The following is a 14,545-nucleotide window of genomic DNA, read 5'->3' as shown; positions in this document are numbered from 1 at the left end:
TCAAAAAAAAAAAAAAAGAGTTCAGCCGACTTCTTATATGAACAATGTTTTATAGAAAATATTCCTTGCATATTCCACTAAAATTATGCTTCTCAGAAATGCTTATTTTTGTAGAGAGAAATGATGAGAGAGAAGAGGTATAGGTAGGCTCAGTAAATCTGATCTCTTACGTTTGAGAGTTTTTCTTTCCCCCATACAGGTTAGACAGAGACAAATTAGTTGATGGCATTAGTTAAGTCACTTAAATTCTCTGGTTTCTTAATTTCCTTGTGGAAAAAGAAAGATTTTACTCTAATTTATTTCAAAGATTAGTTACAGCTCTAACATTTAGTGAAGCTTGATAATTTATATAGTATTCAGTTTATAGAGGATCATACAAAGCAGCATGATCAAACATGTTAGTTTTAGAGTTGCAAATCTGAAAAATTTTCAAGTAAGATCTCCAGAGGAAACACTGTCGTGTTGGCCAATATCACAAAAACTGATTAGAAAGCAATTTTGATTTAGTAATAGGTGACTAATGCATGAGAATCTTTGCACTTTAATAAGAGCCACAGAAAGGATTCTTAACATAGCATTTAGAGCAATCAGATTTTTCCTGATGCACAGTGTTACACACAAAACAACAGTGGGAAGAACTGACTGCTAGAAGATTAAGGCCCAATTAAGACTGGTTTCAATTCTCGAGTTTAAAAATGAATACTCCAAACATACTGTATTTTAATAAATATTAAAATGTATTTAAATAATACAATTCATGATCAGTTTTTTGGAAGGCAGACTGCCTTGTTTTGAGGGGATTTGAAACAGACATATTTCCTTAATATAACATAGTACCATATACAAACAAACAATATAATATAAAATTTTGCCATTTTCTTCAAAGAACAATGTACACACAATTGAAAAAAGGAGAAATTTAAAATGATATAGAGGCTTGATTACATGCTAAACCTAAAAGTAAGAACTTTAAAGTTAAAAATATATTCATAAGGCATTAATTCTGAAAGTGAATAAATATGGCTTTCCAATTTCAAGGCACAATATTAACCATACAATATATAGAGAATGGCTATGTGTTTTTGCCCAGTCAGCCCTGTCAATTATTTCTTTAAAGTTTTTTCATGTCTTCTATACCTCTATTCCCACGATCATGGCCTTAGTTCATGACTGTACCTTTGGCCTGGAACAATGCTGTTACCTCTTATCTTATGGTCATTTCACCTCTAGGTATTCCCTGCTCCACTTCCTGTAGAAGCTTTTCTTTGATCATGTTGTTTCCAGGCTCAAAAACATTCAGTGGGTCTCTAATAGTATATAAGATCCTCTGTTATGTAAGTTGAAAAATAAATACTCAGCTTTCAGCTTTCACTGAATGTTAGATCTTTTTTTATTTTATTTTATTTTATTTCTTAGAGACAGGGTCTCAACTCTTGTTGAAGCTGGAGTGCGGTGGTGTGATCATGGCTCCTAGAAGCCTCCATCTCCTAGGCTTACATGATCCCCCTGCCTCAGCATCTTGAGCAACTGAGACTTTAGGCACATGCACCGTATCTGGGTAATTTTTTTTTTTTTTTAATTTTAGTAGAGAACAAGGTCTCACTGTGTTGCCCAGACTGGTCTCAAACTCCTGAACTCAAGTGATCCTCTCCCTTTGGCCTCCCAAAATGCTAAGATTGCAGGAATGAGCCACTGTGCCTGGTTTGGATATCAGAACTATAATAATTTTTTAAATAAGCATTTTTTTGGAATGATGTTAGATTTATAGAAGAATTGCAAAGATATATAGTATAGTTCTGCAAGAAGTGAGTTCTCTTATAGTCTTTACTCAATGTCATCTAATGTTAACATTCCACTTAACCTGGGTACATTTGTCAAAACTAAGAAATTAACAATGGTATATAACTATTAAGTAAATTGTGGACTTTATTCAGATTTCACTGATTTCCTATTAATGCTACTTTTTCTGTTCCAGGATTTAGTATAAAATATGTTTAGAATGATCTAGACCTAACCTAGTTTATAATTTATAAGTAAATGAAAGATGAGATCATTTATGTGGCTTATCCAGGGTCATAAACTAATTAGTGGCAGAACAGGAATATGAAATTCACATTCTTTTATTTGGCCATTTATTTAATCTGTCAGTAGTGGTTCTTAATATTTTCTGAATCATGGTCCACTTTGAAATCTGATGAGAATATTAAAAAAAAAAAAAACTCTCTCCAGAAACAAGCACATGTGAGTATGTGTAGAAAATGCTGCATAAACACAATAATCATAAGGCTTAAATGTAACAGCAAAATCCCCCAAAACCTCAACAGTAATACTTTTATCTATATTCCACCTTGGATTTTAAGTCAGATATTACTTGAATCGTTTCCACAGCCAAACATGTTTAACACTTACTTTTCTAAAGAACTTGGCCTTTTTAGCTAAACTGTGGATATGTAAAAGAAACTTCAGAAAGGATTATTGAACCTGTGTTAATTACAAAATAAATACTGACCTCCAGGCCACTAGAAATGGTGCCATTTTTAATGAAGAAAGGGAAAGGAGAATGTAAGGAGTGACTTTTTCTTTTGCTTTAAATCATGCTTAATTATCTTAGTAACTAATTTTCACTTTATAGTATTTTAGATAATGCGTAAAATTTACTGGCATTATTTGTAAATGTTATTATGACCAATGAAACAGTATTTACACTTCAAGGAAATTTTTTTGGTGTGTGAAATTAACAGATGTCTCCCATATAAATAGGAATTATCAATATGAATACCAGATTAATGCCTTTAAATTCTGAATCCTAGAACTAGGTAATTAACTTTTTAGCATTGCCATCATGAGAAGAGAGAACCACCAAGCTTTCCCTTTATACTAGTTAGGAATGGGACCTAAAGTAAAACAGCAAAACTTTACTTCTAGATTTAATCTTATGCCTAAATTATACAAGCCAAACCTATGCCAAATAATAAACTAAATCATAAAGAAAAATATGTCTAAATTGCCAGGCTACAGGAAAACTACTAGATAAGAATTTCTTGAAGTTTCTTTGGATCTTTCCCCACATTAAGCATCCATAGGAAGAAGAGTAAATATTTATAACATAGTATGTCACCCTTGTATAATAATTATATTGACAAAGGAACAGAAGCAGAGTTTCTAGCTAGTGTTTTTGACTAGTATTACCGATTATTAAACTATATCCAAGGTACAGTTTGATGAAATAAAACTATAACCAAGGAATGTCATCATTCTTCAATTATTCCATTCATCTTTCTCTGAATTTACCAGAAAGACGCATTCCTCCAAATTGTTTATAAAGTAAATTCCTAAAAGCAAGCTTATATTCCCAGTAAATTATTATATGCATTTGATAAATGCTTACACAAAATGTTTTTTAGCCTCACAGAGGCAACAAGACAATGTTCTTTGTCACTCGGAAGCTTCCACTTGCCACAAGTTTGTTCCATCTACTCATGTTCATTTCAGATCTAGAGATACTGATATAGTTAGAAATACAGACACTCCAAATAACCATTTTAGAAAGAATATCCTTCCTTTTATTATCCTGAGTATAAAACTCCAGAATAGCAAAAGTTCAACCTGAGGGCATTATATCTACAAAGAGAAAATGAATCTCCCTTTCTCTAATTCCACTTTGCTCCCCACTGCTCTCTTCACCATTTTCTTGCAGAAGAAATCATCTCATTGAGGCCAGTAATATTCAGAAATTAATGGGTTTTTTAAAAAATAAAATTTGTGCTCATAAAAATAGAGAGTGGAATTGTGGGTATTAAAGGCTAGGGAAGGGTAAGAGGGGAGGAGAGGATGTAGAGAGGTTAACAGATACAAAATTTCAGCTAGATAGGAGGAATAAATTCTGGTGTTCTGCAGAACTTAGGGGGAATAGGGTTAATGATAATTCATTGTGTACTCTCAGAAAGCTAGAAGAGCAGAGTTTGAATGTTCCTCACACAAAGAAATGATAAATATTTGAGGTGATAGATATGCTAATTCTCCTGACTTGATCATTATGCATTGTAAACACTTATCAAAATGTTACTCTGTATCCTATAAACATGTACTATAATGTGTCAACTAAAATTTTTAAAAAGTAATTATTTTTTTTTACATGTTATTTCAAGTAGTTATCAACCCAGTGGGACAGCTTGGTCACGGATAAGATCTCAGGCTTTGGAGTAGGGCACCTTTGGGTTTGAATTATGACTCCCGCACTTATTTAGCTCAATGTTCTTAGTGACTTATTTAACTTAACTAAGTTTCAGATTTTCCCATCTGAAAAACAAAGATAATCACAATTCAGAACTCACACTCTTGCTGTAACGATTAAATGATAATATAAATAAATTATAAGTAATCCAATAAATGTTTGGTCACTATGATGAAATAGTGGAGCTAAAAGATGCATGAGAGCTCATCTAGGTCATCAAATAGCTTAACCAATATTAGATACAGTTCTCTTAATACCTAGGGTAGGAATTATGCACTATATTAAACTCTTACACAAAAATGTGGTCAGTGCAATTTTAAACTTGGTGCTAGAGGTCTAAAGATAAATATAAGTTCTTGAGTTTTGTAAGAGATGATTTGTGGGTATCTATGAGGGCAGGTTATGCAGTGAGAGGACTGTAGTCATCTTTATAAAAATTACTTATTTCTCAGGATAGCTTCTTAGTCTTCTCAAGCCAAGGGCTCTACTGCTTCTTAAATATAGAAATATAACTCAGTCCTGTACTAGATTCCTGTCTTCAGGAATCTATATCTTAAGTCCCAGTAAAAATCCTTTACCAGCCAGAGGTCTCATTTGTGAAAGTTCTTTTTCCTCCCCAGATTTTGCTTACATAATTTATATGTTGTTGTCTTTTTAAAGTCCTCAAAGAGAGGTATGTAGAAGTAATATTGGGGCTATATTTCCAGGCAGGTTTCAGCATTTAAATTTTCCCTTGTTGTAGGAAGAATAATCCCCACCTCCCAAGATGTCCATATCCCGATCCCTGAAAAATGTGAATATGTTAGGTCTCACGGTGTGATGGTTAATATTGAGTGTCAACTTGATTGAATTGAAGGATGCAAAGTATTGTTCTTGGATGTGTCTGTGAGAGTGTTGCCAAAGGAGATTAACATTTCAGTCAGTGGACTGGGAAAGGCAGACCCACCCTCAAGCTGGGTGGACACAATCTAGTCTATTCCAGCACAGCCAGAATAAAAACGGGCAGAAGAACATGGAGAGATTAGACTAGTTTAGTCTTCTGACCTTCATCTTTCTCTCATGCTGGATGCTTCCTGCCCTTGAACATTGGACTCCAAGTTCTTTGGCTTTGGGACTCAGACTGTTTCCTTGCTGTTCAGCTTACAGATGCCCTATTGTGGGTCTTCACCTTGTGATCCTGTGAGTCAACACTTCTTAATAAACTCCCCTTTATACATACATCTATCCTGTTAGTTCTGTCCCTCTAGAGAACCCTGACTAATACACACGGCAATGATGAATTAAAGGTGCAGATGGAATTAAGATTGCTAATCAGATGACATTAAAATAGAGAAATTACCATGGATTATCCAGTGGGTCTGACATAATCACAAGAGTCCTTAAAAGTAGAAGAGGGACGAAGAGTCAGGAAAAGGTATGTGATGATGGAAGCAGAATTAGAAAGATGAGCTATTACTGGCTGTGATAATGGAAGAAGGAGGTTCTGAACAGAGGAATGAGAGTGGCCTCAAAGCTGGAAAAGGCAAGAAAGCATGTTATCGCCTAGAACTTTCAGCAAAGAATGAAGGTCTCATGATGCTCACACTGATTTTAGCTAAGTGAGACCTGTGTCAGACTTGTGCCCTACAGAACTATAAAATAATGTTTGTGTTGTTGAAGCCAACAGTAAGTAATTTAGTAAGCAATCACATATATATGATTACTTGCTAATTAATTACATACTATACGATTAGATACTTACATATATATGATTACTTACTAAGTAATGATTACTTAGTAATCATATATATATAGATATACATATATGATTCCCACATTTAAGCAGAGGTACATAATTCAGTTAATCATGTGATTATGTTATATGCACTGTTTAAAAATATGCACTATTTAAAGTGCATATATTAATAGTGCATATATTATATGCACTATTTAAAATCCATATTCCATAAAAAACTTATCCCATCATTGGGATGATGGGAACAAAAATTGTGTAAACATATTTATTGAAGAAAATGAAAATGTCTAATTTGGAAAACTTAAAACTCAATAAAAATTTCTTTTTTGTAATGTCAGATAAATAATGTTCATAGGAACAAACTTTGTGATAATTAAAAAATAGAAAATATACCTGTGTTCATCAACAAGGAATATATGTATGAAATATTAAAATATGGTGGAGTCATACCATGTATGACTGGAATGTCATACAGCAATTAAAATGATGAGCTAGAGCTGTCTGTGATTTAGACAGTCATCAGTAAGGGACTTTTGTTAATAAAAACACATAGGAATAAACTGATTACTAGCTCAGCTCCTAGTTACGGCTCAAAATGCACCTTTGACCAAATTATCAAACCCATTCTTTCTTTGGAATTTCCAAAGAAAGATGTTCCAACATGGATAGATCTTAAAAGTATTCGATTGAGACCATCCTGGCTAACACGGTGAAACCCCGTCTCTACTAAAAAATACAAAAAACTAGCCGGGCGAGGTGGCGGGCGCCTGTAGTCCCAGCTACTCGGGAGGCTGAGGCAGGAGAATGGCGTAAACCCGGGAGGCGGAGCTTGCAGTGAGCTGAGATCCGGCCACTGCACTCCAGCCTGGGCGACAGAGCAAGACTCCGTCTCAAAAAAAAAAAAAAAAAAAAGTATTAAATTGTGTTTAAAAGAAACCAAAGTTAGTGAAACAGTCATACAGTAAAATACCATTTATGAAAATTAAAACGTAAAATAAAATTATACTGTTCATGGATACATATGTAGAAAATATATAAAATATGGGACTGGGGCAGGGCGCAGTGGCTCAGGCGTGTAATCTCAGCACTTTGGAAGGCCAAGGCAGGCAGATCATGAGGTCAGGAGATGGAGACCAACCTGGCTAAAAAGATGAAACCCCGTCTCTACTAAAAAATACAAAAAATTAGCCAGGCGTGGTGGCACGTGCCTGTAGTCCCAGCTACTCGGGAGGTTAAAGCAGGAGGACCGCTTGAACCGGGGGGGGCGGGGGTTGCAGTAAGCGGAGATTGTGCCACTGCACTCCATCCTGGGAGACAGTGCGAGACTCGTCTCAAAAAAAAAAAAAAAAAAAGAAAAAACAAAACAAAACACGGGACTTTGAAACACACCAAACAATAGGCTGTCACAATGAAAGATTCAGAAAATTTCAAAGAAAATGTTATGTTCATTTTTATTAAAAAATATCTGAAGCAAAATATAAAGTGTTTAACTGTGGTAGGAGCATGGATATTATATTATCTTTTCAGTACTCCACAATCCTTATAAAAATATTTTTTAAATTATTTGAATATTTCAGACAAAATGCATTTGGAATGAATCATTCAAAAAATGATTTCAATTTATCATAATATCAAAACAGTCCACTTCCAAAGTTTATAATCATATAGTTTTACTAAAAATAAACAGGATAAAATCCTCTCTGAAGATTTCAAGACAAACAGGTAATGTTGGACATTCTCCAGAATGTAATTCAGGGATAAAATAGAAGATTTCAAACTCTCATGAGCTTAATACTGGGTTTTACTTCATAAATTATATTTATTCTAAGAATCTACCCACCTGTCAGCTCAATGTGTCTATCTATGGCTCTGTTTGATTTTAGGGAGCCTGGGGGTGAAGGTGCAGAACAATAACACAACAGTAAGCTTCAGTGTATGCAGCAGTTGAAATGATTTCATTCCTCAGACAGACCCTTGTGGGAATCACTAGGATCATCATAAACTAACTGTGAAAAAGACTACAAAAACTCTGAGTCACCACCAAAATGCACAGACTTGTGTGGCTGGCAGAGGTTTTTCTATCCATCACTATGTAAACAAGGCCAGCTACTGTTAATGATGTCTACACTCAGGCATGAAACTCCTCACACAAGTTGGGCCCCTATTCTTTCTACACATCTTTTTTTTTTTTTTTTTGTTTTAAGTGAAAGCTGTCACAGAGACATAAATCTACACTAAGTTTACGTAAACATGGAAAATAAAGTGTCAGTACCATGAATGGGAATAAATGGATACCACGTAGTAGGATATGAGTGAGGTAGCTGATCTTCAACTAAGCTTTTTTTTCATCGTCTAGAGCAGAAAGTATCAGACTCACGTGATCCTCTACTAGAGAATTTGAACAAAATTCAATTTGATATGGTAATTATTGAGAGATCATCTGTAATATGCCCAGATTGGTGCTGGGAAAATTGGGAGAAGTTTAAAAGATGCAAATCCTCTTATAAACATCCTGAAACTAGCAGATAGTTCCAGAAAGTAATGATTAATAGAATCCTGTAACTTTGTCCAGAAGTTGTTTGAGACCCTCAAAATCTCTTTGGGCTCCCTAAAATTAGTAAGAGATGTGTCTTTATTCAAAAACAACAAAATCAAGGTATTCACGAATTAATAAGCTTAGCAAGAGCTTTAAATGTATTTTTAAATGTGAACTTTCTCTTGAATTTTATATTTGTAATTTGTTTTCTTTCTCATTCGATTTTGCAGAAATCAGGAATGTATTTGTTTTTCATCTAAAAACTTTAATTCCCTCTCTGAAATTTTCAATCCAAAATACCAAATTAGCCTCTAATTTGGTGTCAAAAGTTTGAAAATATCACTATTTTATTTATTATTATATTCAACTTTTATTATCTTTATATTCAAAATTTCTGCTTGAGTTTTTTGTAACCATGTCAATAAAAAAAAAATCAATGGCCACTATTCCTACTTTACATTTTTTTCAGTATGATTCAAAGTTACCTAAAACATGAAATTAATTAAGTAGCTGTACAGTAATGCCCAGAATAAAGCCAAAGTGTGATAAAGAAGGTATTTTCATGCTTTTCTTTGCTGTTAATTTTGAAGATGTCCATCTTATCAATGTATTTATTCATTTTATAAATATTTATGGAGTGCTTATTATGTGCTAGACATTTCTGTAAGTTTGGGGATATAATGATGACCCAAACCAGACACAGTCACTGCCCATATATAGGGCTTAATATCTCATAGGGGAGATTTCTACCAGACACAAACTAAGAATGAATTCAGGAGGCAAAAAGGTGTAGTGTTGTCAAAGATTACCTTTAAGATAAAAATAATTTAATGTTTTACTCTGTACTTGGTACAGCAGAGCATTCAAAATCCAAAAGTCCAAAATGCTCCAAAATCTGAAACATTTTGAGAACCAACATGACACTCAAACGAAATGCTCTTTGGAACATACTGGATTTCAGATTTTCAGATTTGAGATGCTCATCAGGTAATATAATGCACAAATATGCCAAAACTCAAAAAATTTCAAACTGTAAAACACTTGTGGTCCCAAGCATTTTGAGTAAGGGATAATTTATATATATATAATATATGTATAAAGAGTCCTTATTTATTCAAAAAAATAAAACAGTCCAACCACCATTTCTATCGTATTTCTTTCATTTTATAAACAGTTTGAAAATACTGAGATTTCTATTATAATGCAGATCCTTAAGAACATTTGCTTTCCTGTATTTTAAACAGGTATACTTAAGAAGGACAGAGACTGTGGGAAATGACAAACCTATTTTACCTCTCAGTCATGTCAAATATTTCATGCACTCTCAAAGCATGCAAATAAAAGTTTGTGTCACAATTACTATCTTTCGGGTTTGGGTGGTTCTACTCATAATATCTTGGAGAATGACAGGATCAAGAGAAAGAACACGGTCTCACAAATGACAGACTAGCAGGCCAAAACAAAGCCAAAGACAGGAAGGAGGAGGCCAGGGAACACTTACTGGTAAGTGGTTGGGCTGACATTGATGCGCCGAGGGTGACTTCCCGACTCGAATTTGCTTGCCAGCGTGACATTATTTCCAAACAGGCAATAACGTGGCATTCGCACCCCAACAACTCCAGCCAGCACAGAGCCCGAGTGAATTCCTATCCTCATCTAAAAAAGAATGAAAGAGTAAAAGGAACACATTTGTTTCCATTTGGTATGCAATTATTTTAATGAAAGGCACTGCTAGTTAATAAATTAAACTATGAGTTCCTCAAAGTCAGGAACTGAGTCCTGGTCATTTTTGTGAGCCTAATAGCTGGATCATTAGAGTGCTCAAAGAACATAAATGCTATGGAATACACAAATGAATGGCTTAAGTATATGAAAAAATTTATGTTTAATTTGCTACATAAATCTGATTAAGTTACAGGTTAAATCAGATTTCATCTGTATATAATATGGTCTAACTTGAAGAGTGTCTTTTTCTCCACTTTCTCCCTCCAGTTATTCTTAAATAAAACCTTATTTATTTCTTTCATAGTATTAAACATAATTGTAAATTAAATATTTATATTTCTGTTTATGTCATTTAAATGTTGGATTTTCCCATTAGAGAAAGATATATATATATAATTATATGTATTATATACATGTATATAATATATATATTTCTTTACTGCTGAATAGTCAACATTTAGTATAGTACCTAGAGCAAAGCAGGTATTCAACATTAAGTGATAAATGTCGAAAAAAATTGGCTGAATTCCCCAACGTATTATTAAAATGTAGTTAAAATAGAGAATTCAATCCTTGAGACAGTTAATAGGCATTGATTAAAAATTCTGAAAAGTAAATTAAATGCTGTAAATTTAGTCTCTGATTAATCTGTCTGGTCCATGCCTTGAAAAGGCCCTCAATGTACAGTTGATATATAATTAAACGTGATCACAGTAATGCAGTTATATTGACACAGTCTACACCAAAATAGCTGAAGCCAATGGATAACAAGTGGGAGATGATATCCTTAGTTCTAGGGGAATGTGGAATGTTCCTTGGAGGGAGGAAACCTGACCCCTAGATGACTACCAAGTAGCCAAACTATCACCCCTTCACCACCAGGCTCTCTTTGCCACACTGGTTGTAAGGATAAAAGTCAGTCTGAGAACAACCCTTGTCTTGGGGCTGGAGACTTCTGCATATATCAACTCATAAAAAGGTAGGTTGAAACTAATGTGACCTAGCTGCATCCCCTGATAACCTTTTCACCTACTTTTAAAAAACTGACTCTAAAATTTATTTGGAAATTTAGTATGGTAGAAAGACTCAAGATATATCTGAGAAAGATAACAAGTTAGAGTATTTGCTCTACCAGATATCGAATCTTAGTATAAACATATCTAATTAGTGCACAGATACCATCATATAAACAAATAGACTAACGGAACATTTAATCTAGAAAGGCTGCCATGCATATGTAGGTGCTAGATTTATAGAAGAGTTGGCATTTCAGATAGGTGAGAAAAAAATGTCCTTTTTATTAGAATACTCTGGATCAACTTTAATGTGGAAAAAAAATTTCAAGTAAATTAAAGATCTTGATGTAACAGACATAACTTCACAGCTTTAAAAATAATTGTATTAAGAAACAATTGGTAGTATCAGTAAAACTGCAAAATATAGATACTTTAAAAACATAGACTTTTATTTGTCTCTCAATAATAGTTCCTAGATGGGTCATCCAGATTGCCAGGCTGCTCTGTTCCCCTCAGTAATTCGAGGATCTAGTCCTTTTCATTGGTCCTTCTCCATGTCTTGGTGCATATCTAGGGCACCCTCATGTTCCAACTCATGGGATGTGGAAAGATAACTAATTTATCATTTAAAGTGATTTTCATTTCTTTGTGTAGATTCAGATTTGTATCTGGCATCATTTTTCTCCTTCCTACAGGATTTCATAAATATTTTCTTATACTGTAGGCTCACTGGTAGTAAATTCCCTCTGCTTTTTTATGTTTAAAAGTCTTAATTTTGTCTTCATATGTGAAAGATACATTCACTGCAAATAGAATTTTGGGTTTAAAAAGTTTTTTTTACCCCCAATAGTTTAAAGAGGCTGTTCCACTGGCTTCCCTCTTGCATCATTTTGGATATAAAATCTGCTATCATCTTTATCTTAATTCTTCTATATATAACATATATTTTACTTCTGGTTGCTTTAAAATTTTTATTTTATCATCTGTTTTAGGTAATTTAGTTATGATTTCCCTTGATTTTTTTTTCTTGTGTTTTGGGTTTGTTGAGCTTTTGGATCTGTGGGTTTATAGTTTTTATCAAATTTGGAAATTTTCTATTTCTTTGAATATTTTATTCTGTCCACCTCTCCCTCTCAGAGATTCTAATTACACATACGTTAGGAACTTGAATTATTTCCAAAGTCCACTGATGATCTACTCATTTAAAATAATTTTCTCCATTTATTTGGGATAATTTCTATTGCTATGTCTTCAAATTTATTATATTTTCTTTTGCAATGTCTAATTTGTTGTTAATCACATTCAACATATTCTTCATCTCAGACATTGTCATTTTCCTCTATAGAGGTTCAATTTGGAATTTTTAAAAATCTTCCAGGTATCAATTTAACTTTTGAAAATATGGAATACAGTTAAAAATCACTGTTTTAATGCCCTTGTCTGCTAATTCTATCATCTGTTTCAACTCTGTACCTATCCATTTGGATTAATTTTCCTCTTCATTATGAGTCCCATGTCTCAGATTTTCTTTATGTCTAGTAATTTTGGATTGGATGCCAGATATTATAAATGTGACTTCTTGAGTGTTGGATATTTTTATAATCTCATAAATATTATTGAGCTTTGTTCTGGGATGCAGTTAAATGACTTGGAAACACTTTGTTCCTTTCAAGTCTTGCTTTTAAGATTTGTTAGGCAAGACTGGAGCAGTGTTTCATGAAGGGCTAATTATCCTCCCTTACTAACGCAAGAACCTTGAGTACTCTCCCCAGTGTCCTTGATTTATGAGGTTTTCCATTCTGCCTGAATGGAAACAGCCATTTTTTTTCCAAGTCCTGTATAAGTGCTAGGTGCTTTTTCATCTAATCTTTTTGGGTATCTCCCTCACACCAGGGCTCAGGTAGTTTCCTCACATATGTGCACGAATCACTACTCTGCAGAATACATAATGAGGATCCTTGGAAGATGTCAGGGGGTCTTTTTGCAACTCTCACTTCTCTGATACTCTGTGACCTTTAGCCTCCTTGGTCTTCCAAGACTCTCAGCTCCATCTCTTCAACTCAGGAAGTTTGTTGGGTATCTCCTGGTTTGTCCCTCCCTGAGCCACACCCTGGATGCCTCTCAAGGCATTTAGCTAGGGCAATCATAGGGCTCATTTAATTTTTTTCTTATCTCTCAGGAATCACTATCTTCCATTGTCTAATGTCCACTGTCATGAAAACTGTTCTTTTGTATATTTTGTCCTGATTTTAAAAATTTTTAAGATGGGAGTGTAAATCTAGTCACTGTACCCCATATTGGCTGGAAGCAGAAGTGAGACCTACTTTTTTTTTTAAAAAAGTAAACTATTTGAAAAACTTAAGCTTGTTTCTCATGAGGGTTTCTCTATTTGGACTTAAAGCAAAACATGCTGAGTATCAGTATTCCTCTTAAACTAAGTATAAAGCACCTTTCTCTAAAATTAGCAAAGCACACTGCAATTTTAGTATATTTCTTTGAGTCTGTTTACTTTCAGAAGGCCAATTTATATTGCTATCTTGTGCAATGCATGTTTGCTTGAAGTACACCCAAACCTTAGATGTGAAGACTGTCAGTTTGAGATTCTAGTAACTATAGCGATCTTTTCAAGCAGGAGGAGAGCAGAAGTGAGTATTACATTGATACATTTTATAGACTCTTTTTACTCTTCTGTTAAAAAAAAAAAAAAAAAAGACTCCATACACCATAGCAACTATTTGAAAGGCTTATCTAGTTCTGTTTCTGCCTCCTTTCAAAAGACCTGAGGCTTTCTTTTCAGTCTAATTTTAGAATTATAATTTATTATAACCTGAAAATGCTGAAGACAAAAAACTCTGATATCCTTGAGGGGGCAGAGGGTCATGGAGAGGAATAGTCATTACATTTTTTAAAAAAGCCTTGTCTCTTAGAAAATTATCTAAAAGAGGCACAAGAGTATCAACAACCACATAAACCGCACTGACCCACTGTCACTACCCATCATGGAACAGGACTCAGAGAATTATTTAGTTTGGGAAGTAAGGTGATGCCACTGGAAACTTACAAGCTGAATCAGCAGACTGTTTTCTTTTGCATTTCTTTTGACAATTTATTGAGATTTCCCAGGAATTATTGCCTATATAAGGAAGTCACTGATTGCCTCATTCAGAATGTGCCAAGAGTATCTAGCAGTAAGACAAACAGTGAGATACATTTAACTATCAGTGAGGGCTTTACATTCATTTAGACAAGATTTAACTTTGTTTAAATGGGTTAACCAAGCAGTAACATTTGCATCCATC

At 34.0% G+C, this 14,545-nt stretch overlaps 1 protein-coding gene across 1 annotated transcript in view; it reads right to left on the bottom strand.

Moving 5' to 3' along the window:
• The window catches only part of GUCY1A2 (guanylate cyclase 1 soluble subunit alpha 2), a gene marked incomplete at its 5' end in the record, with an annotated part of 119,419 nt that overhangs the window by 12,390 nt on the left and 92,484 nt on the right, over nucleotides 1-14,545 (bottom strand). Inside the window, one exon of the mRNA XM_017848881.1 lies at nucleotides 10,007-10,161. Within this exon, the coding sequence (XP_017704370.1) occupies nucleotides 10,007-10,161 (155 nt within the window). The remainder of the gene's footprint in view (nucleotides 1-10,006; nucleotides 10,162-14,545) is intronic.

This window comes from Rhinopithecus bieti, unplaced genomic scaffold (assembly GCF_001698545.2).
Source record: "Rhinopithecus bieti isolate Rb0 unplaced genomic scaffold, ASM169854v2 scaffold_30927, whole genome shotgun sequence".
NCBI lineage: Eukaryota > Metazoa > Chordata > Mammalia > Primates > Cercopithecidae > Rhinopithecus > Rhinopithecus bieti.
Note: the sequence above shows the minus strand (reverse complement) of the source record. Positions and strands in the feature narration are given on the sequence as shown.